Source organism: Rhinoderma darwinii, chromosome 6 (genome assembly GCF_050947455.1).
Source record: "Rhinoderma darwinii isolate aRhiDar2 chromosome 6, aRhiDar2.hap1, whole genome shotgun sequence".
In the NCBI taxonomy this organism is placed as follows: Eukaryota; Metazoa; Chordata; class Amphibia; order Anura; family Rhinodermatidae; genus Rhinoderma; species Rhinoderma darwinii.
Genome location: NC_134692.1, coordinates 144,907,346 through 144,935,086, shown reverse-complemented (window position 1 = coordinate 144,935,086; position 27,741 = coordinate 144,907,346). Strand labels below are relative to the sequence as shown.

At 41.5% G+C, this 27,741-nt stretch overlaps 1 protein-coding gene across 1 annotated transcript; it reads left to right on the top strand.

Moving 5' to 3' along the window:
- The first annotated feature begins 53 nt into the window (after positions 1 to 53).
- On the top strand, positions 54 to 27,507 carry LOC142656555 (zinc-binding protein A33-like). The gene is made up of 7 exons (XM_075831485.1): positions 54 to 1,136; positions 2,904 to 2,999; positions 8,918 to 9,148; positions 9,335 to 9,357; positions 9,607 to 9,731; positions 25,442 to 25,553; positions 26,894 to 27,507. Exons 1-7 carry the CDS (start codon positions 234 to 236, stop codon positions 27,315 to 27,317), a joined length of 1,914 nt encoding a protein of 637 aa, XP_075687600.1. The 5' UTR covers positions 54 to 233; the 3' UTR covers positions 27,318 to 27,507.
- The last annotated feature ends 234 nt before the right edge of the window (positions 27,508 to 27,741 follow it).

Here is a 27,741-nt window from a genome sequence, read left to right as displayed (position 1 = left end):
TTCTGGATCTACTTTGCCAATGTCTTACTGTTCTCTTCACTCCGCAGATTCCATGTCATCTGTAGCTTTATACATGGCGATCTGGTCTGCCCGTGTACTATATGGGGAATGAACTGGTCGAGTCACATTCTTGCACAAGGGAGTGTCCACTCTTATCAAAATCGAAAGTAATATTATAGGTCTTGGTCGTGCTGGATACTTTGCATCTTCACTCGACAACACATTAGGACACCATGGCCGGTAAAAGCATAGGAAACATCGTGGGCGACCTGACCTGTCCCCTCTGCCACCAGATGTTCAAGGATCCAGTCATTCTACGGTCATGTGGCCACAACTTCTGCCGTGCTTGCCTACAAGGGCAACGGAAATCTGGAGACATGGAAGGTCAGGATAAAACATGTCCCACCTGCCAGAAGATATGCCCTGCCGACATGTATGCCCGCAACATAGCATTACATAAGTTGGTAGAAAGGGTTAGAGAACCAGAAACAGAGGCTGCTAGAAAACTGATGATGCTTCCTCAAGACATCCGCGACCAACTCACCTGCAGCCTGTGTCACAAAATATTCCAAAATCCGGTTGTCCTGCAGACATGTGGGCACAACTTTTGTCATGAATGCCTACAACAGGGGTCAACATCTGCAGATCAAGGGGGTACATTGTGCCCAATGTGCAAGCAAAACTGCCCTATAGGTGGCTATGTTCACAACATAGTCCTGGCCAACCTGGTAATGAGAGTAAACCGGGATGAAGAACCAGGACAGGCTGAAGGTCAAGGACAGGAGGAAGCCCAAGGACTGGTGGAAGGCCAAGGACAGGAGGAAGGCGAAGGACAGGAGGAAGGTGAAGGACAAGGACAGGTGGATGGCCAAGGATTGGAGGAAGGCCAAGGACAGGAGGAAGCCCAAGGACAGGTGGAAGGCCAAGGACAGGAGGAAGGACAAGAGGTAGGCGAAGGACAGGAGGAAGGTCAAGCAAGGGATCGACATCTAGTGCTTGAATGTGAAGAGCACAAGGAGAGGATCTCCCTTTTCTGCCTAAATGACCAAACATTGTGCTGCTTGGTGTGCAGAGATTCCATCCAACACATATTTCATGAGTTCCTGCCACTGACAGAAGCATCAGCCCTGATACAGGTAAGAAAGTCACCAGCAAGTGCTGTAAGACTGGTTAGTCTAAACATCAAAAGAGGTCGTATTGGAACAGGTAACTTATTTTTAGGATACATGACCAAATCCAGTCTCATGACCTAGAATAATTGACAGTGGGTCAAGTGACGTAGGCCATTGGGTCCCATTTGCTAAGCTGCTAAGAACGTCTTGATGATCTTAAAGAATCAACATTATATTGTCACTATATATACACCACTCTCTAAAGATTGTATGTACAACTCACCACCATAAACTGGACACTGTATATACCACTGACCACCCGAACCCAGACACTGTATATACCACTGACCACCTGAACCCAGACACTGTATATACCATTGACCACCAGAACTCAGACACTGTATATACCACTGACCACCAGAACCCAGACACTGTATATACCACCGACCACCCGAGCCCAGACACTGTATATACCACTGACTACCTGAACCCAGACACTGTATGTACCACTGGCCACCTGAACCCAGACACTGTATATACCACTGACCACCCCCCGAGCCCAGACAATGTATATACCACCGACCACCCGAGCCCAGACACTGTATATACCACTGACCACCAGATCCCAGACACTGTATATACCACCGACCACCCAAGCCCAGACATTGTATATACCACTGACCACCCGAGCCCATACACTGTATATACCACTGACCACCCAAACTCAAACACTGTATATACCACTGACCAACTGAACCCAGACACTATATACCACTGACCACCCGAACCCAGACACTGTATATACCACTGACCACCAGAACCCAGACACTATATACCACCGACCACCAGATCCCAGACACTGTATATATACCAATGACCACCAATACTTAGACACTGTATATACCACTGACTACCTGAACCCAGACACTGTATATACCACTGACCACCAGAACCCAGACACTATATACCACCGACCACCAGATCCCAGACACTGTATATATACCAATGACCACCAATACTTAGACACTGTATATACCACTGACTACCTGAACCCAGACACTGTATGTACCACTGGCCACCCCCCTAGCCCAGACAATGTATATACCACCGACCACCTGAGTCCAGACACTGTATATACCACCGACCACCCGAGCCCAGACACTGTATATACCACTGACCACCCGAGCCCATACACTGTATATACCACTGACCACCCAAACTCAAACACTGTATATACCACTGACTACCTGAACCCAGACACTGTATGTACCACTGGCCACCTGAACCCAGACACTGACCACCCCCCGAGCCCAGACAATGTATATACCACCGACCACCCGAGCCCAGACACTGTATATACCACTGACCACCAGATCCCAGACACTGTATATACCACCGACCACCCGAGCCCGGACATTGTATATACCACTGACCACCCGAGCCCATACACTATATATACCACTGACCACCCAAACTCAAACACTGTATATACCACTGACCACCTGAACCCAGACACTATATACCACTGACCACCCAAAACCAGACACTGTATATACCACTGACCACCAGAACCCAGACACTATATACCACCGACCACCAGATCCCAGACACTGTATATATACCATGGACCACCAATACTTAGACACTGTATAGACCACCAGTAACCAGACATTATGTATACCACTGTTTACCCTGACAATATTACCTGCGCCAAATACAGTATCCAATCATAGATAGAATCCAATACAACAATATAATATAATGATAACTGCTAAATATTTCTCATTGTAGGTTAATTTGTTTCTGAATACCTTGAAGCAGCTGAAATTACTGAATAAAGTGATAAATATGCGCCGGATGCAGGAGGTGAAGATTGCAGAACATGAGGTGATTGTCTCTTGTCCACTGTAGTCTATAGGAAGTAGTTACCTATCTCATAACTCTCGATTTTATATATATATTTAAATGGGTGTCTTCTGGTGTATGATTCTAAATGTACAGCTGGCATAACCTGGGCATGTTCATCTATAAAGTGATAAGGACCATGCTAGTATAACCTGGGCATCTTCTGTATAAAATTATATATGTACAGCTGGTATAAGTTATACATCTTCCTGTATATAGTGATATGGAGCATGCTGGTATAACCTGGGTATCTTCTGTATATAGTTATATATGTACAGCTGGTATAAGTTATACATCTTCTTGTATATAGTGATAGGGAGCATGCTGGTATAACCTGGGTATCTTCTGTATATAATTATATATGTACAGCTGGTATAAGTTACACATCTTCTTGTATATAGTGATATGGAGCATGCTGGTATAACCTGGGTATCTTCTGTATATAATTATATAGGTACAGCTGGTATAAGTTATACATCTTCTTGTATATAGTGATATGGAGCATGCTGGTATAACCTGGGTATCTCCTGTATATAATTATATATGTACAGCTGGTATAAGTTATACATCTTCTTGTATATAGTGATATGGAGCATGCTGGAATAACCTGGGTATCTTCTGTATATAATTATATATGTACAGCTGGTATAAGTTATACATCTTCTTGTATATAGTGATATGGAGCATGCTGGTATAACCTGGGTATCTTCTGTATATAGTTATATATGTACAGCTGGTATAAGTTATACATCTTCTTGTATATAGTGATATGGGGCATGCTGGTATAACCCGGGTATCTTCTGTATATAATTATATATGTACAGCTGGTATAAGTTATACATCTTCTTGTATATAGAGATATGGAGCATGCTGGTATAACCTGGGTATCTCCTGTATATAATTATATATGTACAGCTGGTATAAGTTACACATCTTCTTGTATATAGTGATATGGAGCATGCTGGTATAACCTGGGTATCTTCTGTATATAATTATATAGGTACAGCTGGTATAAATTATACATCTTCTTGTATATAGTGATATGGAGCATGCTGGTATAACCTGGGTATCTCCTGTATATAATTATATATGTACAGCTGGTATAAGTTATACATCTTCTTGTATATAGTGATATGGAGCATGCTGGTATAACCTGGGTATCTTCTGTATATAATTATATATGTACAGCTGGTATAAGTTATACATCTTCCTGTATATAGTGATATTGAGCATGCTGGTATAATTCGGGTATCTTCTGTATATAATTATATATGTACAGCTGGTATAAGTTATACATCTTCCTGTATATAGTGATATGGTACATGCTGGTATAACCTGGGTATCTTCTGTATATAATTATATATGTACAGCTGGTATAAGTTATACATCTTCTTGTATATAGTGATATGGAGCATGCTGGTATAACCTGGGTATCTTCTGTATATAGTTATATATGTACAGCTGGTATAAGTTATACATCTTCTTGTATATAGTGATATGGAGCATGCTGGTATAACCTGGGTATCTCCTGTATATAATTATATATGTACAGCTGGTATAAGTTATACATCTTCTTGTATATAGTGATATGGAGCATGCTGGTATAACCTGGGTATCTTCTGTATATAATTATATATGTACAGCTGGTATAAGTTATACATCTTCCTGTATATAGTGATATTGAGCATGCTGGTATAATCCGGGTATCTTCTGTATATAATTATATATGTACAGCTGGTATAAGTTATACATCTTCTTGTATATAGTGATATGGAGCATGCTGGAATAACCTGGATATCTTCTGTATATAATTATATATGTGCAGCTGGTATAAGTTATACATCTTCTTGTATATAGTGATATTGAGCATGCTGGTATAATCCGGGTATCTTCTGTATATAATTATATATGTACAGCTGGTATAAGTTATACATCTTCTTGTATATAGTGATATGGAGCATGCTGGTATGACCTGGGTATCTTCTGTATATAATTATATATCTACAGCTGGTATAAGTTATACATCTTCTTGTATATAGTGATATGGGGCATGCTGGTATAACTTGGGTATCTTCTGTATATAATTATATATGTACATCTGGTATAAGTTATACATCTTCCTGTATATAGTGATATGGGGCATGCTGGTATAACCTGGGTATCTTCTGTATATAATTATATATGTATAGCTGGTATAAGTTATACATCTTCTTGTATATAGTGATATGGAGCATGCTGGTATAACCTGGGTATCTTCTGTATATAATTATATATGTACAGCTGGTATAAGTTATACATCTTCTTGTATATAGTGATATGGAGCATGCTGGTATAACCTGGGTATCTCCTGTATATAATTATATATGTACAGCTGGTATAAGTTATACATCTTCCTGTATATAGTGATATGGAGCATGCTGGTATAACCTGGGTATCTTCTGTATATAATTATATATGTACAGCTGGTATAAGTTATACATCTTCTTGTATATAGTGATATGGAGCATGCTGGTATAACCTGGGTATCTTCTGTATATAATTATATATGTACAGCTGGTATAAGTTATACATCTTCCTGTATATAGTGATATGAAGCATGCTGGTATAACCTGGGTATCTCCTGTATATAATTATATATGTACAGCTGGTATAAGTTATACATCTTCTTGTATATAGTGATATGGAGCATGCTAGTATAACCTGGGCATCTTCTGTATAAAATTATATATGTACAGCTGGTATAAGTTATACATCTTCCTGTATATAGTGATATGAAGCATGCTGGTATAACCTGGGTATCTCCTGTATATAATTATATATGTACAGCTGGTATAAGTTATACATCTTCTTGTATATAGTGATATGGAGCACGCTGGTATAACCTGGGTATCTTCTGTATATAATTATATATGTACAGCTGGTATAAGTTATACATCTTCTTGTATATAGTGATATGGAGCATGCTGGTGTAACCTGGGTATCTTCTGTATATAATTATATATGTACAGCTGGTATAACCTGGGTATCTTCTGTATATAATTATATATGTACAGCTGGTATAAGTTACACATCTTCCTGTATATAGTGATATGGAGCATGCTGGTATAACCTGGGCATCTTCTGTATATAATTATATATGTACAGCTGGGATAAGTTATACATCTTTTTGTATATAGTGATATGGAGCATGCTGGTGTAACCTGGGTATCTTCTGTATATAATTATATATGTACAGCTGGTATAACCTGGGTATCTTCTGTATATAATTATATATGTACAGCTGGTATAACCTGGGTATCTTCTGTATATAATTATATATGTACAGCTGGTATAAGTTACACATCTTCCTGTATATAGTGATATGGAGCATGCTGGTATAACCTGGGCATCTTCTGTATATAATTATATATGTACAGCTGGTATAAGTTACACATCTTCCTGTATATAGTGATATGGAGCATGCTGGTATAACCTGGGCATCTTCTGTATATAATTATATATGTACGGCTGGTATAAGTTACACATCTTCTTGTATATAGTGATATGGAGCATGCCGGTATAACCTGGGTATCTTCTGTATATAATTATATATGTACAGCTGGTATAAGTTATACATCTTCTTGTATATAGTGATATGGAGCATGCTGGTATAACCTGGGTATCTCCTGTATATAATTATATATGTACAGCTGGTATAAGTTATACATCTTCTTGTATATAGTGATATGCAGCATGCTGGTATAACATGGGTATCTTCTGTATATAATTATATATGTAAAGCTGGTATAAGTTATACATCTTCCTGTATATAGTGATATGGAGCATGCTGGTATAACCTGGGTATCTTCTGTATATAATTATATATGTACAGCTGGTATAAGTTATACATCTTCTTGTATATAGTGATATGGAGCATGCTGGTATAACCTAGGTATCTTCTGTATATAATTATATATGTACAGCTGGTATAAGTTATACATCTTCTTGTATATAGTGATATGGAGCACGCTGGTATAACCCGGTTATCTCCTGTATATAATTATATATGTACAGCTGGTATAAGTTATACATCTTCTTGTATATAGTGATATGGAGCATGCTGGTATAACCTGGGTATCTTCTGTATATAATTATATATGTACAGCTGGTATAAGTTATACATCTTCTTGTATATAGTGATATGGAGCATGCTGGTATAACCTGGGTATCTTCTGTATATAATTATATATGTACAGCTGGTATACGTTCTACATCTTCTTGTATATAGTGATATGGAGCATGCTGGTATAACCTGGGTATCTTCTGTATATAATTATATATGTACAGCTGGTATAAGTTATACATCTTCTTGTATATAGTGATATGGAGCATGCTGGTATAACCTGGGTATCTTCTGTATATAATTATATATGTACAGCTGGTATAAGTTATACATCTTCTTGTATATAGTGATATGGAGCATGCTGGTATAGCCTGGGTATCTTCTGTATATAATTATATATGTACAGCTGGTATAAGTTATACATCTTCTTGTATATAGTGATATGGAGCATGCTGGTATAACCTGGGTATCTTCTGTATATAATTATATATGTACAGCTGGTATAAGTTATACATCTTCTTGTATATAGTGATATGGAGCATGCTGGTATAACCTGGGTATCTTCTGTATATAATTATATATGTACAGCTGGTATACGTTCTACATCTTCTTGTATATAGTGATATGGAGCATGCTGGTATAACCTGGGTATCTTCTGTATATAATTATATATGTACAGCTGGTATAAGTTATAGATCTTCCTGTATATAGTGATATGGAGCATGCTGGTATAACCTGGGTATCTTCTGTATATAATTATATATGTACAGCTGGTATAAGTTATACATCTTCCTGTATATAATGATATGGAGCATGCTGGTATAACCCGGGTATCTTCTGTATATAATTATATATGTACATCTGGTATAAGTTATACATCTTCTTGTACATAGTGATATGGAGCATACTGGTATAACCTGGGTATCTTCTGTATATAGTTATATATGTAGTGCTGGTATAAGTTATACATCTTCTTGTATATAGTGATATGGAGCATGCTGGTATAACCTGGGTATCTTCTGTATATAATTATATATGTACAGCTGGTATAAGTTATACATCTTCTTGTATATAGTGATATGGAGCATGCTGGTATAACCTGGGTATCTTCTGTATATAGTTATATATGTAGTGCTGGTATAAGTTATACATCTTCTTGTATATAGTGATATGGAGCATGCTGGTATAACCTGGGTATCTTCTGTATATAATTATATATGTACAGCTGGTATAAGTTATACATCTTCTTGTATATAGTGATATGGAGCATGCTGGTATAACCCGGGTATCTTCTGTATATAATTATATATGTACAGCTGGTATAAGTTATACATCTCTTGTATATAGTGATATGGAGCATGCTGGTATAACCTGGGTATCTTCCTTATATAATTATATATGTACAGCTGGTATAAGTTATACATCTTCCTGTATATAGTGATATGGAGCATGCTGGAATAACCTGGGTATCTTCTGTATATAATTATATATGTACAGCTGGTATAAGTTATACATCTTCTTGTATATAGTGATATGGAGCATGCTGGTATAACCTGGGTATCTCCTGTATATAATTATATATGTACAGCTGGTATAAGTTATACATCTTCTTGTATATAGTGATATGGAGCATGCTGGTATAACCTGGGTATCTCCTGTATATAACTATATATGTACAGCTGGTATAGCCTGGGTATTTTCTTTATGTAATTATATGGTTATACATCTTCCTCGTTGTATACCTAGGCTGTAGCAGCGTTTCTTGAGATGGTTTAGGCTCTCCTTCTGGTATTTACAGGCTGAAAAGCTGCATCTGTCTGAACACATCATCAGTGAGTTTGAGAAGCTGCACAAGTTTTTACACGATGCAGAAATAAAGCATCAGCAAGAACTGGACACAATCTATAATCCCGTCCTGCAGAAAATGAGGGAAAACAGGGAAAATCTCAAAAAGAAGCACAAGGATCTTGAGAAAAACCTGGAGGAGTGTCAAAGGAAGTTGGTGGACGGCCACATTGGGATATTACAGGTCAGACCACAATGTATCGTCAGACATATCAAGGCATAGTCCTGCTCACCACTGCAGAATAGATGTAGATGCAATACTCGGACACAAGAATGACAGCAAGCAGAGATCCTGACATTTAGGAAGCATGGTAATATAAAGGGAGATCATGGGGACATGACTTTTAACCGTCTCTTTTTCTTCCTGCAGGGTATCACAGAGTTTATATCGCGGTAAGTGTCCCTGAGTACCAGGGTCCTGGGCGCCCGGCGTACCCGCGGTGCTGGCATATGCCAATATCCTGCTAAATACAATCACTCAATGGAGGAGGAATTATTAACCCTTTGTAACACCAGAGCAGATACTACACAGTATGGAAACTGCACACCCCTAAGCCCCTGAAGCCCTGACAAGTATCTCTGTCGTTCCCAGCACATTAGGGGTGACTCCATAACTTTATAATTTGTTATTTCTTGTAACAGACATTGTACGACAGAGCAGATAGAAGAAAACCTCACCGTGATCGAGGAGAAATCCTCCGCGGGGCGGTACAAGGGTCCCCTCCAGTATTACACCTGGAAGAATATGCTGTCTGTAGTCCAACCAGGTAATGTCAACACCGGTCAGGACTGGATGGACCTTGGCGGAAGTGGTCCAGGAAGCTGAGATACATGGGCTGTTTGGGACCTCACGTCGTAGATCTGTTACAACTGTCTCTGTGCTGCCTGTGACATAATATTCAAAAAGTAGTCACCAGCAGAATAGTGAGTGCAGCTCTGGAGTATAATACAGGATGTAACTCAGGATAAGTACAGGGTAAGTAATGTAATGCATGTACACAGTGACTCAACCAGCAAAATAGTGAGTGCAGCTCTGGAGTATAATACAGGATAAGTAATGTAATGTAATGTACACAGTGACTCCACCAGCAGAATAGTGAGTGCAGCTCTGGAGTATAATACAGGATGCAACTCAGGATCAGTACAGGATAAGTAATGTAATGTATGTACACAGTGACTCCACCAGCAGAATAGTGAGTGCAGCTCTGGAGTATAATACAGGATAAGTAATGTAATGTATGTACACAGTGACTCCACCAGCAGAATAGTGAGTGCAGCTCTGGCGTATAATACAGGATGTAACTCAGGATCAGTACAGGATAAGTAATGTAATGTATGTACACAGTGACTCAACCAGCAAAATAGTGAGTGCAGCTCTGGAGTATAATACAGTATAAGTAATGTAATGTAATGTAATGTAATGTACACAGTGACTCCACCAGCAGAATAGTGAGTGCAGCTCTGGAGTATAATACAGGATGTAACTCAAGATCAGTACAGGATAAGTAATGTAATGTATGTACACAGTGACTCCACCAGCAGAATAGTGAGTGCAGCTCTGGCGTATAATACAGGATGTAACTCAGGATCAGTACAGGATAAGTAATGTAATGTATGTACACAGTGACTCAACCAGCAAAATAGTGAGTGCAGCTCTGGAGTATAATACAGTATAAGTAATGTAATGTAATGTAATGTACACAGTGACTCCACCAGCAGAATAGTGAGTGCAGCTCTGGAGTATAATACAGGATGTAACTCAAGATCAGTACAGGATAAGTAATGTAATGTATGTACACAGTGACTCCACCAGCAGAATAGTGAGTGCAGCTCTGGAGAATAATACAGGATATAACTCAGGATCAGTACAGGATAAGTAATGTAATGTATGTACACAGTGACTCCACCAGCAGAATAGTGAGTGCAGCTCTGGAGTATAATACAGGATGTAACTCCGGATCAGTACAGGATAAGTAATGTAATGTATGTACACAGTGACTGCACCAGCAGAATAGTGAGTGCAGCTCTGGAGTATAATACAGGATGTAACTCAGGATCAGTACAGGATAAGTAATGTAATGTATGTACACAGTGACTCCACCAGCAGAATAGTGAGTGCAGCTCTGGAGTATAATACAGGATGTAACTCCGGATCAGTACAGGATAAGTAATGTAATGTATGTACACAGTGACTGCACCAGCAGAATAGTGAGTGCAGCTCTGGAGTATAATACAGGATGTAACTCAGGATCAGCACAGGATAAGTAATGTAATGTATGTACACAGTGACTCAACCAGCAAAATAGTGAGTGCAGCTCTGGAGTATAATACAGGATAAGTAATGTAATGTATGTACACAGTGACTCCACCAGCAGAATAGTGAGTGCAGCTCTGGAGTATAATACAGGATGTAACTCAGGATCAGTACAGGATAAGTAATGTAATGTATGTACACAGTGTTTCTACCAGCAGAATAGTGAGTGCAGCTATGGAGTATAATACAGGATGTAACTCAGGATCAGTACAGGATAAGTAATGTAATGTATGTACACAGTGACTCCACAAGCAGAATAGTGAGTGCAGCTCTGGAGTATAATACAGGATATAACTCAGGCTCAGTACAGGATAAGTAATGTAATGTATGTACACAGTGACTCCACCAGCAGAATAGTGAGTGCAGCTCTGGAGAATAATACAGGATGTAACTCAGGATCAGTACAGGATAAGTAAGGTAATGTATGTACACAGTGTCTCCACCAGCAGAATAGTGAGTGCAGCTCTGGAGTATAATACAGGATGTAACTCAGGATCAGTATAGGATAAGTAATGTAATGTATGTACACCGTGACTCCACCAGCAGAATAGTGAGTGCAGCTCTGGAGTATAATACAGGATGTAACTCCGGATCAGTACAGGATAAGTAATGTAATGTAGGCCAATGTAGGAAATAAAGGGGTAGTTAGGTTAGAGAGGGGTCAGACTATATTGGTGGAGGGAGAAACAGACGGTGGGGAGAGGACTAGGCAACAAGATAAGGAGATCCTTTCGTTACAAAACAGCAGTGAAAATAAAAAGGCCCAAATGTCAAATAATCACATTTCTGATAGTGAAAGTGAAACATTTAAAGGCAAGTTAAAGTGTATGTTCACAAATGCTAGAAGTCTAGCAAGCAAAATGGGGGAGCTGGAGGCCTTAATACTGGAAGAAGATATAGATATAGTTGGTGTTGCTGAAACATGGCTGGACTCTTCACATGATTGGGCTGTAAATCTACAGGGTTTTACACTGTTTCGGAAAGACAGGGCAAATAGGAAAGGTGGTGGTGTATGTATGTATGTATGTGAGAAGTGATATGAAGGCGGTGGTGTATGTCTGTATGTGAGAAGCGATATGAAGGTGAGTGTAAATGAGACATTAGAGGGTGAAGACTGTGAGGAGGTTGAAACCTTGTGGGTGGAATTACAAAGGGAAGTAAACACTGAAAAAATTACTTTTGGTGTAATCTATAGACCCCCCAATATAACTGAGGAGATGGAAGTTCAGCTATATAAACAGATGGAGCGGGCTGCACAGGCGGGTACTGTAGTGATAATGGGAGGTTTTAATTTCCGGGATATTAATTGGTGTCATGGTTCGGCTTCAACTGCAAAGGGGAGACATTTCCTCAACCTGTTGCAGGAAAATTTTATGTGCCAGTTTGTGGAAGACCCGACTAGAGGTGAAGCTCTGTTGGATCTGGTCATTTCTAATAATGCAGAGCTTGTTGGGAATGTCAATGTTCGTGAAAACCTCGGTAACAGTGATCATAATATAGTTACATTTTACCTATACTGTAAAAAACAAACGCAGGCTGGGAGGGCAAAAACATTTAATTTTAAGAAAGCCAATTTCCCCAGGATGAGGCGGCAATTCAGGGTATAGACTGGGAAGAACTAATGTCAAATAATGGAACAAATGATAAATGGGAGATTTTCAAATCTACTTTGAGTTATTATAGTGCAAAATGTATTCCTACAGGTAACAAGTATAAACGACTCAAATTAAACCCCACATGGCTTACACCTTCTGTGAAAGGGGCAATACATGACAAAAAAAGGGCATTTAAAAAATACAAATCTGAGGGTACAGCTGCAGCCTTTGTAAAATATAAAGAGCTTAATAAAATCTGTAAAAATGTAATAAAATCAGCAAAAATACAAAATGAAAGGCAGGTGGCCAAGGATAGTAAAACAAATCCTAAAAAATTATTCAAGTATATAAATGCTAAAAAACCCAGGTCTGAACATGTAGGACCCTTAGATAGTGGTAATGGGGAGTTGATCACAGGGGATCAAGAGAAGGCAGAGTTACTAAATGGGTTCTTTAGCTCTGTATATACAACTGAAGAAAGAGCAGCTGATGTAGCCGGTGCCAGTGCTGTTAATATATCAGTTGATATACTGAATTGGATGAATGTAGAGATGGTCCAAGCTAAATTAAATAAAATAAATGTACACAAGGCCCCGGGACCAGATGGGTTACACCCTAGAGTTCTTAAAGAGCTTAGTTCAGTTATTTCTGTCCCCCTTTTCATAATATTTAGAGAGTCTCTCATGAGTGGTATAGTGCCAAGGGACTGGCGCAGGGCAAATGTGGTGCCTATTTTTAAAAAGGGCTCTAGGTCTTCCCCGGGTAATTATAGACCAGTAAGCTTAACATCAATTGTGGGGAAAATGTTTGAGGGGCTATTGAGGGACTATATACAGGATTATGTGACAATAAATAGTATTATAAGTGACAGCCAGCACGGTTTTACAAAGGACAGAAGCTGTCAAACCAACCTGATCTGTTTTTATGAAGAGGTGAGCAGAAGCCTAGACAGAGGGGCCGCTGTGGATTTAGTGTTTTTGGACTTTGCAAAGGCATTTGACACTGTCCCCCATAGACGCCTAATGGGTAAATTAAGGACTATAGGTTTAGAAAATATAGTTTGTAATTGGATTGAGAATTGGCTCAAGGACCGTATCCAGAGAGTTGTGGTCAATGATTCCTACTCTGAATGGTCCCCGGTTATAAGTGGTGTACCCCAGGGTTCAGTGCTGGGACCACTATTATTCACCTCATTTATTAATGATATAGAGGAAGGGATTAATAGCACTATTTCTATTTTTGCAGATGACACCAAGCTATGTAATATAGTTCAGACTATGGAGGATGTTCATGAATTGCAGGCGGATTTAAACAAACTAAGTGTTTGGGCGTCCACTTGGCAGATGAAGTTTAATGTAGATAAATGTAAAGTTATGCATCTGGGTACGAAAAACCTGCATGCATCATATGTCCTAGGGGGCGCTACACTGGGGGATTCACTTGTTGAGAAGGATCTGGGTGTACTTGTAAATCATAAACTCAATAACAGCATGCAGTGTCAATCAGCTGCTTCAAAGGCCAGCAAAATATTGTCGTGTATCAAAAGAGGCATGGACTCGCGGGACAGGGATGTAATATTACCACTTTACAAAGCATTAGTGAGGCCTCATCTAGAATATGCAGTTCAGTTCTGGGCTCCAGTTCATAGAAAGGATGCTCTGGAGTTGGAAAAAATACAAAGAAGAGCAACAAAGCTAATAAGGGGCGCGGAGAATCTAAGTTATGAGGAAAGATTAAAAGAACTAAACCTATTTAGCCTTGAAAAAAGACGACTAAGGGGGGACATGATTAACTTATATAAATATATGAATGGCACATACAAAAAATATGGTGAAATCCTGTTCCTTGTAAAACCCCCTCAAAAAACAAGGGGGCACTCCCTCCGTCTGGAGAAAAAAAGGTTCAACCTGCAGAGGCGACAAGCCTTCTTTACTGTGAGAACTGTGAATCTATGGAATAGCCACCGCAGGAGCCGTCACAGCAGGGACAGGAGACACCGCAGGAGCCGTCACAGCAGGGACAGGAGATACCGCAGGAGCCGTCACAGCAGGGACAGTAGATGGCTTTAAAAAAGGCTTAGATAATTTCCTAGAACAAAAAAATATTAACTGCTATGTGTAGACATTTTTTACTTCCCCTTTCCCATCCCTTGGTTGAACTTGATGGACATGTGTCTTTTTTCAACCGTACAAACTATGTAACTATGTAACTATGTACACAGTGACTCCACCAGCAGAATAGTGAGTGCAGCTCTGGAGTATAATACAGGATGTAACTCAGGATCAGTACAGGATAAGTAATGTAATGTATGTACACAGTGACTCCACCAGCAGAATAGTGAGTGCAGCTCTGGAGTATAATACAGGATATAACTCAGGATCAGTACAGGATAAGTAATGTAATGTATGTACACAGTGACTCCACCAGCAGAATAGTGAGTGCAGCTCTGGAGTATAATATATGATGTAACTCAGGATCAGTACAGGATAAGTAATGTATGTACACAGTGACTCCAGCAGCAGAATAGTGAGTGCAGCTCTGGAGTATAATACAGGATGTAACTCAGGATCAGTACAGGATAAGTAATGTAATGTATATACACAGTGACTCCACCAGCAGAATAGTGAGTGCAGCTCTGGAGAATAATACAGGATGTAACTCAGGATCAGTACAGGATAAGTAATGTATGTACACAGTGACTCCACCAGCAGAATAGTGAGTCCAGCTCCGGAGCCTAATACAGGATGTCAAGAACAAACAAATTAATGACCCTTGGTAGCTGGCGGGCACAATATACATAAACGCGGAAAACGGCTGCCTGCAACAGCCTAAACCCAATTTCCCAGCCACCACTAATGTATAAATGAAATAATTGTACTTTATTAGCTACGTATAGCTGGACATACCACACTTAGAATTAAAATTGTCACTAGCCGAGATCGGATGCACAAGATATCACCTGATTGAACAGGCATATGTTACATGTCAGCGTAGGAATGACTCTTCCCTATTCAGTTAAATTGTAAGGCAACTAGTGGACAACAGTTGGTCCGGTCATCGGCAGTGTATTAAAATATTGACAGCCCCCCCGACATGTTTCGCTACTACGTAGCGTCCTCAGGGGTACACGGGGCTAATGGCGGCGCAAAATGAAATCGATCCTAATATAGACACCCATAGTGACGCGTCCGAAGGTGTGTCGGGCCAGATGGCCTATGGCGATGGAGGAGACACAAGTTCCTCTCAGCTGCATTTGGTTGACGAATGAACAGCTCGATAAGGTAGCTCAATCAGGAACCTTAGGCGACGCATGCGCATGGGGGTGAAACAAAGACTTAGTACACGCAAACTTACTTAGATTGTGACTCACAGAGTGAGTCACCGGCGCATGCGCCGATGCATGTTACACTGACTTAGTGCCGAAGAGGTTCATCAAGTCTATCGATATGTAACACTATGTGCCGCAGTACCTCTAAACAGCACACAACTGGCATCTATCTGACAGTCCAGACGGTGTGAGTGTAACTGACTAACGAGGAGCACACAGTCCATTATGACAAACATAGATTGATTGAATAGACAGCCCAAAGGGTATATTTACCATCCGGCTGCCACATTAAACCAGGTCGATAATTCCAGATTAAAACATCCAAATAATCAGGGCACATGTGCGCCAACATAAGTTACGTTCAAAGAGTGACATCCCCATGTGTCTACACACCCCAGATGATATGGTAACTCCCCCCAAAAAAGGAATAAAAGGAATAAAATATAAAGGGGAGGGGGGGGGGGGAGCAAAGGAATTGTCATTCACAACCAAAATGTATTTCAAAAATCTCCGATTGGAGATATGCCATATCTCTGAGGGTCGATACAGGATCGGTAATAATGTACACAGTGTCAATGACAATAAGCCGCCTCCATCATGTGATCACAGCTATAACAAACGTAATACCTCAATTAATCCACTCAGTGGATCAAAAGTAATTCTCATATCATTTTGTTATTTTGTTATAAGTGATTCAAAAAAAGTTTCTTCACAATTATGTGGAGAAAGCAAGCAATGGCAGATAGATAATGTGCAGTTGGTAAATAATTTTTAGATATATACATATGTGATCCGACAGAGGTCCAATAGTATGGACAAAAAACAACGAGGAATATTCGATGTTTCACTGTAGAACTAGAGAAACGCACTGAAGGTGAACCCTTCATTCAGACCTATGGGAGACATGGTATTAAGTCGGTGGATCCACCTCGCTTCCTCCTGTAGAAGTTTACGGTCCAAATTGCCCGCTCTGGGTCCCATCTTAATTTGGGCTATACCCCAAAATTTCAGCAATCTGGGGTTGCCTCCATGAAACTTAACAATGTGTCTAGAAAGAGCGGTGTCCTCGCTACAGGTCACCGCACTTATATGTCTGGACACACGTCTTCTTAATTCCTGAATGGTTTTACCCACGTATAACTTAGGGCAAGGACACTTTGCAATATACACCACCCCACTGCTCTGGCAATTTAAATATTGTTCGATTCTATACGACTTGCCATCGACGGGATTAGAAAAGGTCTGAACTGTCGGCATTAGGGGGCAGAAAGAACATCTGCCACATGGGTGGAAGCCCTTCAGGGGTGATCTAAGCCATGTTGAAGGAGTCTTGGGTTGTTTAGAATAATGGCTATGCACCAAGAACTCCCGTAAATTCCTGCCCCTACGGTAAGTGACACTCGGATTGGCCGTCACAGCATCTCCGAGATCGGGGTCAGCCGTCAAGATAGCCCAGTGTCTTTGTAGAATCTGGACAACCTGAGGGGAATAGGCATCAAAAGTGCCAATGCACCGAATGATTCCAGATGACTTTGATTTATTAATTTTGCCTACTCTACTCGACAGTAGTTCTCTCCTCTCAGAAGCTCTTGCTCTAGCATATGCCCTATGTAGCCACTTTTTAGGGTAGCCTCGCGCTGTAAACTTTTTAAACAGACTGTCACATTCATTCTGAAAGGCTACCTCGCTCGAGCAATTACGTCTGGCCCTCAAATATTGGCCAATAGGTATACCCTTTTTAAGAGCAGAAGGGTGATGGCTCTGCCAATGCAGGAGGCTATTGGTCGCAGTAGCCTTACGGAAAACATCTGTTTGGACACCGCCGTCAGGATCCAGAGATATCTTGAGATCAAGAAAGTTTATGGTGTGATCATGGATCTCATATGTAAATTTCATGCCAATATCATTGGCATTGAGCATAGACATGAAGTCACAGAAAGTGTTGACATCCCCATCCCAGAGGATGAGAATGTCATCAATATATCTCCCCCAAAAAGAAATGTGTGAAGTGAAGGAGGAGAGATTATCAGAAAAAACAATGGTGTCTTCCCACCACCCTAGGAAAAGGTTCGCATAAGTGGGTGCACAAACGGTGCCCATAGCCGTACCTTTTATTTGATGATAATATTTGTGATCAAAAATAAAGTAATTGTGCATAAGTAGGAAACGTAAAAGTGACAAAACAAAATCATTGTGACGTTGGAACTGAGTGCCTTTAGTGTTCAAAAAGTGTTTGATTGCAGTGAGTCCTAGTTCATGCCGAATATTGGTGTAAAGTGACTCCACGTCTATGCTCGCTATCATTGTAGTGGGGGTTACATTGATCTCATGGATCCTGGTGACGGTGTCCTTAGTGTCCTTCAGATAGGAAGACAAAGAGGACACAAACGGTATTAACATTTCATTGACATAGAGACTGATACCCTGTGTCAGGCTGTCATTACCCGACACAATGGGTCTACCAGGGAGAGGAGAGATTGCCTTGTGCACTTTTGGCAACGCATAAAAGGTCGCCAAAGTGGGGGTGGAGTTATAGAGACACTTAAATTCATCACCAGTGATGAGATTCTCATCTCTAGCACCATTAAGGAGGGAATATAACTCGGTGAGATATTTAGCCGTAGGGTTCACATCTAAAGTAACATAGGTGGTATCATCATCGAGTAACCTGTGAACCATGCGGACATAGTCAGCATGGCTCATGATCACAATGTTACCCCCCTTGTCGGAGGGTTTGAGGACTAAGTTGTCATCTTTGCACAGAGTGTCCAAAGCCTGTCTCTCGTCATCATTAAGGTTACCATAGGTGGTAGACTTCTTGGTTTTAATTTTTTTAAGATCGTTAGACACCATTCTCACAAATGTGTCGATATGACTATACTGTGAGAATGGAGGTGTAAGTTTAGATTTGGGGCGTAGGGTTGAGAGTGGTCCAACTACATCCACAGCACCGAATTCGCTCTCATGGAGCAAGCTCTCAAGGTCTTTCAAGGTGTTACGTTCTGTGCGGTCCTGAGAAGTTTTCTCAGACACATTACCCTTGAAGTACTTATGTAAGGCCAACTTTCGTGCAAAAAGGTTAATGTCCTTAACCCATGTGAACTCATCATAAGATGGAGTAGGAGTATATGACAAACCCTTTTTAAGTAAAGTTAATTGGTGAGAACTAAGTTGACACGAAGACAAGTTTATAATTTGCATCTCATCATCTCTCCCTATAAGTGTATCAGGTGTTATGGTTTTATCCCCCAGTTCAGACTGGGTGGACCTAAAAAAGGGAAAGTAGTGGGGGGACCAATAGGTTGTTTGACTGTGTTGTCCCCTCCATATATGCTCTGATTGGTGCGAGAGGGATGAGGGGTGGACACTGTATGCACAGGGTTTAAGATAGATGAAGGGACCGGCATAGATGAGGTAAAGGAGGAACTTGATGTACTGGAGGGACATGTTGTAATACGGTTAGGAACGTTGGTTGTGAATTGTCTAGGTACAGCCGGGGTTCTCTTAGAGAAACCTGGTCTGTTGTTTTTGATCTTCCTTTTAGTACCAAGTCCAAGATTATCGGAACTGTTTCTAAACTCCTCTGTTCCTGAAGTGTCCGACTCAGAGAAATCGGTAAACACCGTATTACGTTTAGGTTTAGAGTATGAATTGGTTTTATAGGTGTAAACCTGTCCAAGATCAAAGTCTCTCCGATCACGAACGTATTTACGATGTTTCCGTTCCTTTATTTCTCCCTGTAACTTTTCTATGTTTTTCTGTAGCTTAATTTCAGAGGTCCCAAACTCAGGACATGAGCTAAAGGCCTGTATGTCAACAATCTCCTTTTCAAGTTGAGCACTGACAATGCTATAGTTCTGTTTTTCAAACTCCAGTAAATACTGGAGCAAGCGCATAGAACTGTCAGTGAGAAGTTCTTCCCAACCTTTAACAAAGGCTGTATTATCTCTATAAGAGTTTGGTGTGATATTAATCCTCAAACCTCTATATATGATTTTTTGTTGCAAGTAAGTTTCCAAACTCGCCACTTCCCAGCACGATCTGATGTACTTCTGGTAAGTTTTTTGGAGGTCCCTAAATGCTGTTTGAACATCAAATTGTTATAGGGGAATATTACCCACAGAGAAGACAAATGCCGCATCTGCAGATAAGGTCTCCAGGTTTGGCTTTCTAGATAAAAAACCTGCCATTCCAATTGAATTTGTAACTGGATAGGTGAAACGTTCCAGTGTAGGAACAGGGTCAGATAGAAGAGGTAATTAACCTAGCAGTATCACAAGAACAAACAAATTAATGACCCTTGGTAGCTGGCGGGCACAATATACATAAACGCGGAAAACGGCTGCCTGCAACAGCCTAAACCCAATTTCCCAGCCACCACTAATGTATAAATGAAATAATTGTACTTTATTAGCTACGTATAGCTGGACATACCACACTTAGAATTAAAATTATCACTAGCCGAGATCGGATGCACAAGATATCACCTGATTGAACAGGCATATGTTACATGTCAGCGTAGGAATGACTCTTCCCTATTCAGTTAAATTGTAAGGCAACTAGTGGACAACAGTTAGTCCGGTCATCGGCAGTGTATTAAAATATTGACAGCCCCCCCGACATGTTTCGCTACTACGTAGCGTCCTCAGGGGTACACGGGGCTAATGGCGGCGCAAAATGAAATCGATCCTAATATAGACACCCATAGTGACGCGTCCGAAGGTGTGTCGGGCCAGATGGCCTATGGCGATGGAGGAGACACAAGTTCCTCTCAGCTGCAGGAACTTCTCAGGACCGCACAGAACGTAACACCTTGAAAGACCTTGAGAGCTTGCTCCATGAGAGCGAATTCGGTGCTGTGGATGTAGTTGGACCACTCTCAACCCTACGCCCCAAATCTAAACTTACACCTCCATTCTCACAGTATAGTCATATCGACACATTTGTGAGAATGGTGTCTAACGATCTTAAAAAACTTAAAACCAAGAAGTCTACCACCTATGGTAACCTTAATGATGACGAGAGACAGGCTTTGGACACTCTGTGCAAAGATGACAACTTAGTCCTCAAACCCTCCGACAAGGGGGGTAACATTGTGATCATGAGCCATGCTGACTATGTCCGCATGGTTCACAGGTTACTCGATGATGATACCACCTATGTTACTTTAGATGTGAACCCTACGGCTAAATATCTCACCGAGTTATATTCCCTCCTTAATGGTGCTAGAGATGAGAATCTCATCACTGGTGATGAATTTAAGTGTCTCTATAACTCCACCCCCACTTTGGCGACCTTTTATGCGTTGCCAAAAGTGCACAAGGCAATCTCTCCTCTCCCTGGTAGACCCATTGTGTCGGGTAATGACAGCCTGACACAGGGTATCAGTCTCTATGTCAATGAAATGTTAATACCGTTTGTGTCCTCTTTGTCTTCCTATCTGAAGGACACTAAGGACACCGTCACCAGGATCCATGAGATCAATGTAACCCCCACTACAATGATAGCGAGCATAGACGTGGAGTCACTTTACACCAATATTCGGCATGAACTAGGACTCACTGCAATCAAACACTTTTTGAACACTAAAGGCACTCAGTTCCAACGTCACAATGATTTTGTTTTGTCACTTTTACGTTTCCTACTTATGCACAATTACTTTATTTTTGATCACAAATATTATCATCAAATAAAAGGTACGGCTATGGGCACCGTTTGTGCACCCACTTATGCGAACCTTTTCCTAGGGTGGTGGGAAGACACCATTGTTTTTTCTGATAATCTCTCCTCCTTCACTTCACACATTTCTTTTTGGGGGAGATATATTGATGACATTCTCATCCTCTGGGATGGGGATGTCAACACTTTCTGTGACTTCATGTCTATGCTCAATGCCAATGATATTGGCATGAAATTTACATATGAGATCCATGATCACACCATAAACTTTCTTGATCTCAAGATATCTCTGGATCCTGACGGCGGTGTCCAAACAGATGTTTTCCGTAAGGCTACTGCGACCAATAGCCTCCTGCATTGGCAGAGCCATCACCCTTCTGCTCTTAAAAAGGGTATACCTATTGGCCAATATTTGAGGGCCAGACGTAATTGCTCGAGCGAGGTAGCCTTTCAGAATGAATGTGACAGTCTGTTTAAAAAGTTTACAGCGCGAGGCTACCCTAAAAAGTGGCTACATAGGGCATATGCTAGAGCAAGAGCTTCTGAGAGGAGAGAACTACTGTCGAGTAGAGTAGGCAAAATTAATAAATCAAAGTCATCTGGAATCATTCGGTGCATTGGCACTTTTGATGCCTATTCCCCTCAGGTTGTCCAGATTCTACAAAGACACTGGGCTATCTTGACGGCTGACCCCGATCTCGGAGATGCTGTGACGGCCAATCCGAGTGTCACTTACCGTAGGGGCAGGAATTTACGGGAGTTCTTGGTGCATAGCCATTATTCTAAACAACCCAAGACTCCTTCAACATGGCTTAGATCACCCCTGAAGGGCTTCCACCCATGTGGCAGATGTTCTTTCTGCCCCCTAATGCCGACAGTTCAGACCTTTTCTAATCCCGTCGATGGCAAGTCGTATAGAATCGAACAATATTTAAATTGCCAGAGCAGTGGGGTGGTGTATATTGCAAAGTGTCCTTGCCCTAAGTTATACGTGGGTAAAACCATTCAGGAATTAAGAAGACGTGTGTCCAGACATATAAGTGCGGTGACCTGTAGCGAGGACACCGCTCTTTCTAGACACATTGTTAAGTTTCATGGAGGCAACCCCAGATTGCTGAAATTTTGGGGTATAGCCCAAATTAAGATGGGACCCAGAGCGGGCAATTTGGACCGTAAACTTCTACAGGAGGAAGCGAGGTGGATCCACCGACTTAATACCATGTCTCCCATAGGTCTGAATGAAGGGTTCACCTTCAGTGCGTTTCTCTAGTTCTACAGTGAAACATCGAATATTCCTCGTTGTTTTTTGTCCATACTATTGGACCTCTGTCGGATCACATATGTATATATCTAAAAATTATTTACCAACTGCACATTATCTATCTGCCATTGCTTGCTTTCTCCACATAATTGTGAAGAAACTTTTTTTGAATCACTTATAACAAAATAACAAAATGATATGAGAATTACTTTTGATCCACTGAGTGGATTAATTGAGGTATTACGTTTGTTATAGCTGTGATCACATGATGGAGGCGGCTTATTGTCATTGACACTGTGTACATTATTACCGATCCTGTATCGACCCTCAGAGATATGGCATATCTCCAATCGGAGATTTTTGAAATACATTTTGGTTGTGAATGACAATTCCTTTGCTCCCCCCCCCCCTCCCCTTTATATTTTATTCCTTTTATTCCTTTTTTGGGGGGAGTTACCATATCATCTGGGGTGTGTAGACACATGGGGATGTCACTCTTTGAACGTAACTTATGTTGGCGCACATGTGCCCTGATTATTTGGATGTTTTAATCTGGAATTATCGACCTGGTTTAATGTGGCAGCCGGATGGTAAATATACCCTTTGGGCTGTCTATTCAATCAATCTATGTTTGTCATAATGGACTGTGTGCTCCTCGTTAGTCAGTTACACTCACACCGTCTGGACTGTCAGATAGACGCCAGTTGTGTGCTGTTTAGAGGTACTGCGGCACATAGTGTTACATATCGATAGACTTGATGAACCTCTTCGGCACTAAGTCAGTGTAACATGCATCGGCGCATGCGCCGGTGACTCACTCTGTGAGTCACAATCTAAGTAAGTTTGCGTGTACTAAGTCTTTGTTTCACCCCCATGCGCATGCGTCGCCTAAGGTTCCTGATTGAGCTACCTTATCGAGCTGTTCATTCGTCAACCAAATGCAGCTGAGAGGAACTTGTGTCTCCTCCATCGCCATAGGCCATCTGGCCCGACACACCTTCGGACGCGTCACTATGGGTGTCTATATTAGGATCGATTTCATTTTGCGCCACCATTAGCCCCGTGTACCCCTGAGGACGCTACGTAGTAGCGAAACATGTCGGGGGGGCTGTCAATATTTTAATACACTGCCGATGACCGGACTAACTGTTGTCCACTAGTTGCCTTACAATTTAACTGAATAGGGAAGAGTCATTCCTACGCTGACATGTAACATATGCCTGTTCAATCAGGTGATATCTTGTGCATCCGATCTCGGCTAGTGACAATTTTAATTCTAAGTGTGGTATGTCCAGCTATACGTAGCTAATAAAGTACAATTATTTCATTTATACATTAGTGGTGGCTGGGAAATTGGGTTTAGGCTGTTGCAGGCAGCCGTTTTCCGCATTTATTTAATACAGGATGTAACTCAGGATCAGTACAGGATAAGTAATGTAAAGTATGTACACAGTGACTCCACCAGCAGAATAGTGAGTGCAGCTCTGGAGTATAATACAGGATATAACTCAGGATCAGTACAGGATAAGTAATGTATGTACACAGTGACTTCACCAGCAGAATAGTGAGTGCAGCTCTGGAGTATAATACAGGCTATAACTCAGGATCAGTACAGGATAAGTAATGTAATGTATGTACACAGTGACTCCACCAGCAGAATAGTGAGTGCAGCTCTGGAGTATAATACAGGATGTAACTCAGGATCAGTACAGGATAAATAATGTAATGTATGTACACAGTGACTCCACCAGCAGAATAGTGAGTGCAGCTCTGGAGTATAATACAGGATATAACTCAGGATCAGTACAGGATAAATAATGTAATGTATGTACACAGCGACTCCACCAGCAGAATAGTGAGTGCAGCTCTGGAGTATAATACAGGATGTAACTCGGGATCAGTATAGGATAAGTAATGTAATGTATGTACACAGTGACTCCACCAGCAGAATAGTGAGTGCAGCTCTGGAGTATAATACAGGATATAACTCAGGATCAGTACAGGATAAGTAATGTAATGTATGTACACAGTGACTCCACCAGCAGAATAGTGAGTGCAGCTCTGGAGTATAATACAGGATGTAACTCAGGATCAGTACAGGATAAGTAATGTATGTACACAGCGACTCCACTGTTTATGGAGGTTCATATGTAAATTAGTGGTCAGAGGTGGGTTTACCCTGTCAGTCTGGTATATGCTTCGCACTGTTCTCTGCAGTTTATAAACCAGGTGCTGGAATATTATAATATACGTTGTACAGAAACCTTTAAACTCCTCCATTTTATCATTTAATCCCACAGTGGCTTCACCTCTGACGCTAGATCCAGAGACCGCTCACCGCAGGCTCCTGTTGTCCGTGGACGCGACCAGTGTTTCCTACACTTCAAGTTTGTTCCGGATGGTTCCATACAGGTGAGCTGCAATCCTGTTTTTCTGGGGATACACATGGCGGCTGCTGCGGTAACGTCACTTACTGGGGACAGAACTCCGGCTCCACAATATCCATCTCCTAGAAGTCAGGAGCCGCACTCAGTAAGAATCATCACCACTGAGGCAGCGGTTTGGGGACCTGCTACAGGGGTATATACATGATAAAATGGCTTAAATAGTAACGTCCTAACACAATGTTATTATCGTAACTGTTCGCTTCATTTCTGGAGACACCGGATGATAAGAATCCAGACCGCCAGGGTCATTCCCACCCCTCACCGAGGTGCCGCGTTGCTCCCATGGGAATTTTTGTGACAGTATAACACATGACAGAATTGCAATGGCCTCCTGTGTGTACGGCCCGTGATTACCGCACGGCCCGGCCGCGGAGTACCATCTGCGGGCTGTCCGCAATCACGAACCGTTCACACAGAAGAAGTGCATTCATTTTAATGAACCCGGACTCCGGTCAATCTCCGGAAACCAGTCATGTCCATTGGCCCATTGGAAAGCATGAATTGTCTACTCTCCACAATTGCGGATGGTATACGGGCGCAAAACTGCGCTCGTGTGCATGTACTCCACTTTTTTCTCGCTCTCCACACACTTTGCCACAACTCACAAAGTGAGGACTAAGGCCTCATGCACACGACCGTAAAATCGCCTGTAATTACGGGCCCATTCATGTCTATGGCCGACGGACACCTTCCCGTATGTTTACGGGAGGTGCCCGTGCCGTAGAAACCTGCGGGAAAAAATAGGACGTCCTATTTTTTATTTTTTTTACGGACCGTGCTCCTTTACTTTATAATGTGAGCACGGCCCGTAAAACCATCCGGCTGTCCGCGGCCGTCCGTGCCTGTATTTATGGGTCGTAACTACGGGCATGGTCGTGTGCATGAAGCCTAAGGAGTCCTATTACTCCTGCGGTAGATTAATGCTCTGCCCGTCACCGTCAGGTGCCCACTCCAGTTACCTGTCCCAAGATTTTATTCTCGGACCTGCGTCCCTCAGCAGTGATCCCTGCGCAGCCTGATAGTCTACGCCATAATACATGTAATATGACATCATACATCAGTAACGCAGGCTGCAGAGGAGCGGAGGCACGGACTCCGGGGCACAAATAATCCCCCCCATGGATGAGACCCCCATCATTACAGATGTCTCTCCATGTGCTTCCACGCTGCCCAGACCGGGAGGCAAATAATCTCTCTATTCGGCTTTTGGGGATGGGAATTTCCCATCAGATTTGGTAGTAAGAATATATTTTTTAAAGCGGGAGCTTCACGAGGGAATTCTACATTATTTTGTGTTCTCCGTAGTGCCAAGAGGTTCACTGATTTCGTGGTAGCATTCACCACAGAAGGCTTCCATGATGGCCGCCACTACTGGGAGGTCGACGTAGGTGGAAAGAATGACTGGGTCATAGGACTGGTGAAGGAGACAATAAATAGGAAGCAGACGAGCCACCTTTGTGTACTTGATGATTTCTGGGCTATGTCCCATGAGGAGCGGCACGGCCTGTACATATTGACTGAGCCCTTTATACCCCTGGGCATCGGGAGACCACCTAAGAGAGTCGGGGTCTACCTGGATTACCGGGGCGGTCAGATCTCCTTCTATGATGCGCAGCAGATGGTTCATCTCTACAGCTTCTCCTCCACCTTTGTGGGTAAACTTTATCCATACGTTGGGACCAACAGTAAAGAAGAAATCCCGATGAGCATTGTCCACATCCGGCTGTGAGGTCCGGGCGCCTGCGGACCCTCGTAGTGACCAGAAACGGACAATATGTCATGTGTCGTCGTTGCAATTGCAAAATGGCGGCCACACGTACCATGCTCTGCACCCCCTCCAAGGGTTAATATTAACCGATCATGCGCCATGTCGCACTGCAATCTACCACAATCACAGCGCGTAACGTAATCACGTCAATAATTAGAATCATTGTATAATAAAAAGTTATTCTCTGATAGACTGTGTGTTTCTATTCTTTAGCATTTTGTAAGATTTCTGCTTGCTGCCAGTGAATTGAAAGATTAAGGGTACATTCACACGCTTAATAAAAAACGTCTGAAGATACGCAGCAAGGGAAAACAGCTCCTGATTTTCAGACGTTTTTTTAGCAACTCGTATTTTTCGCGGCCGTTTTTGGAGCTGTTTTTCTATA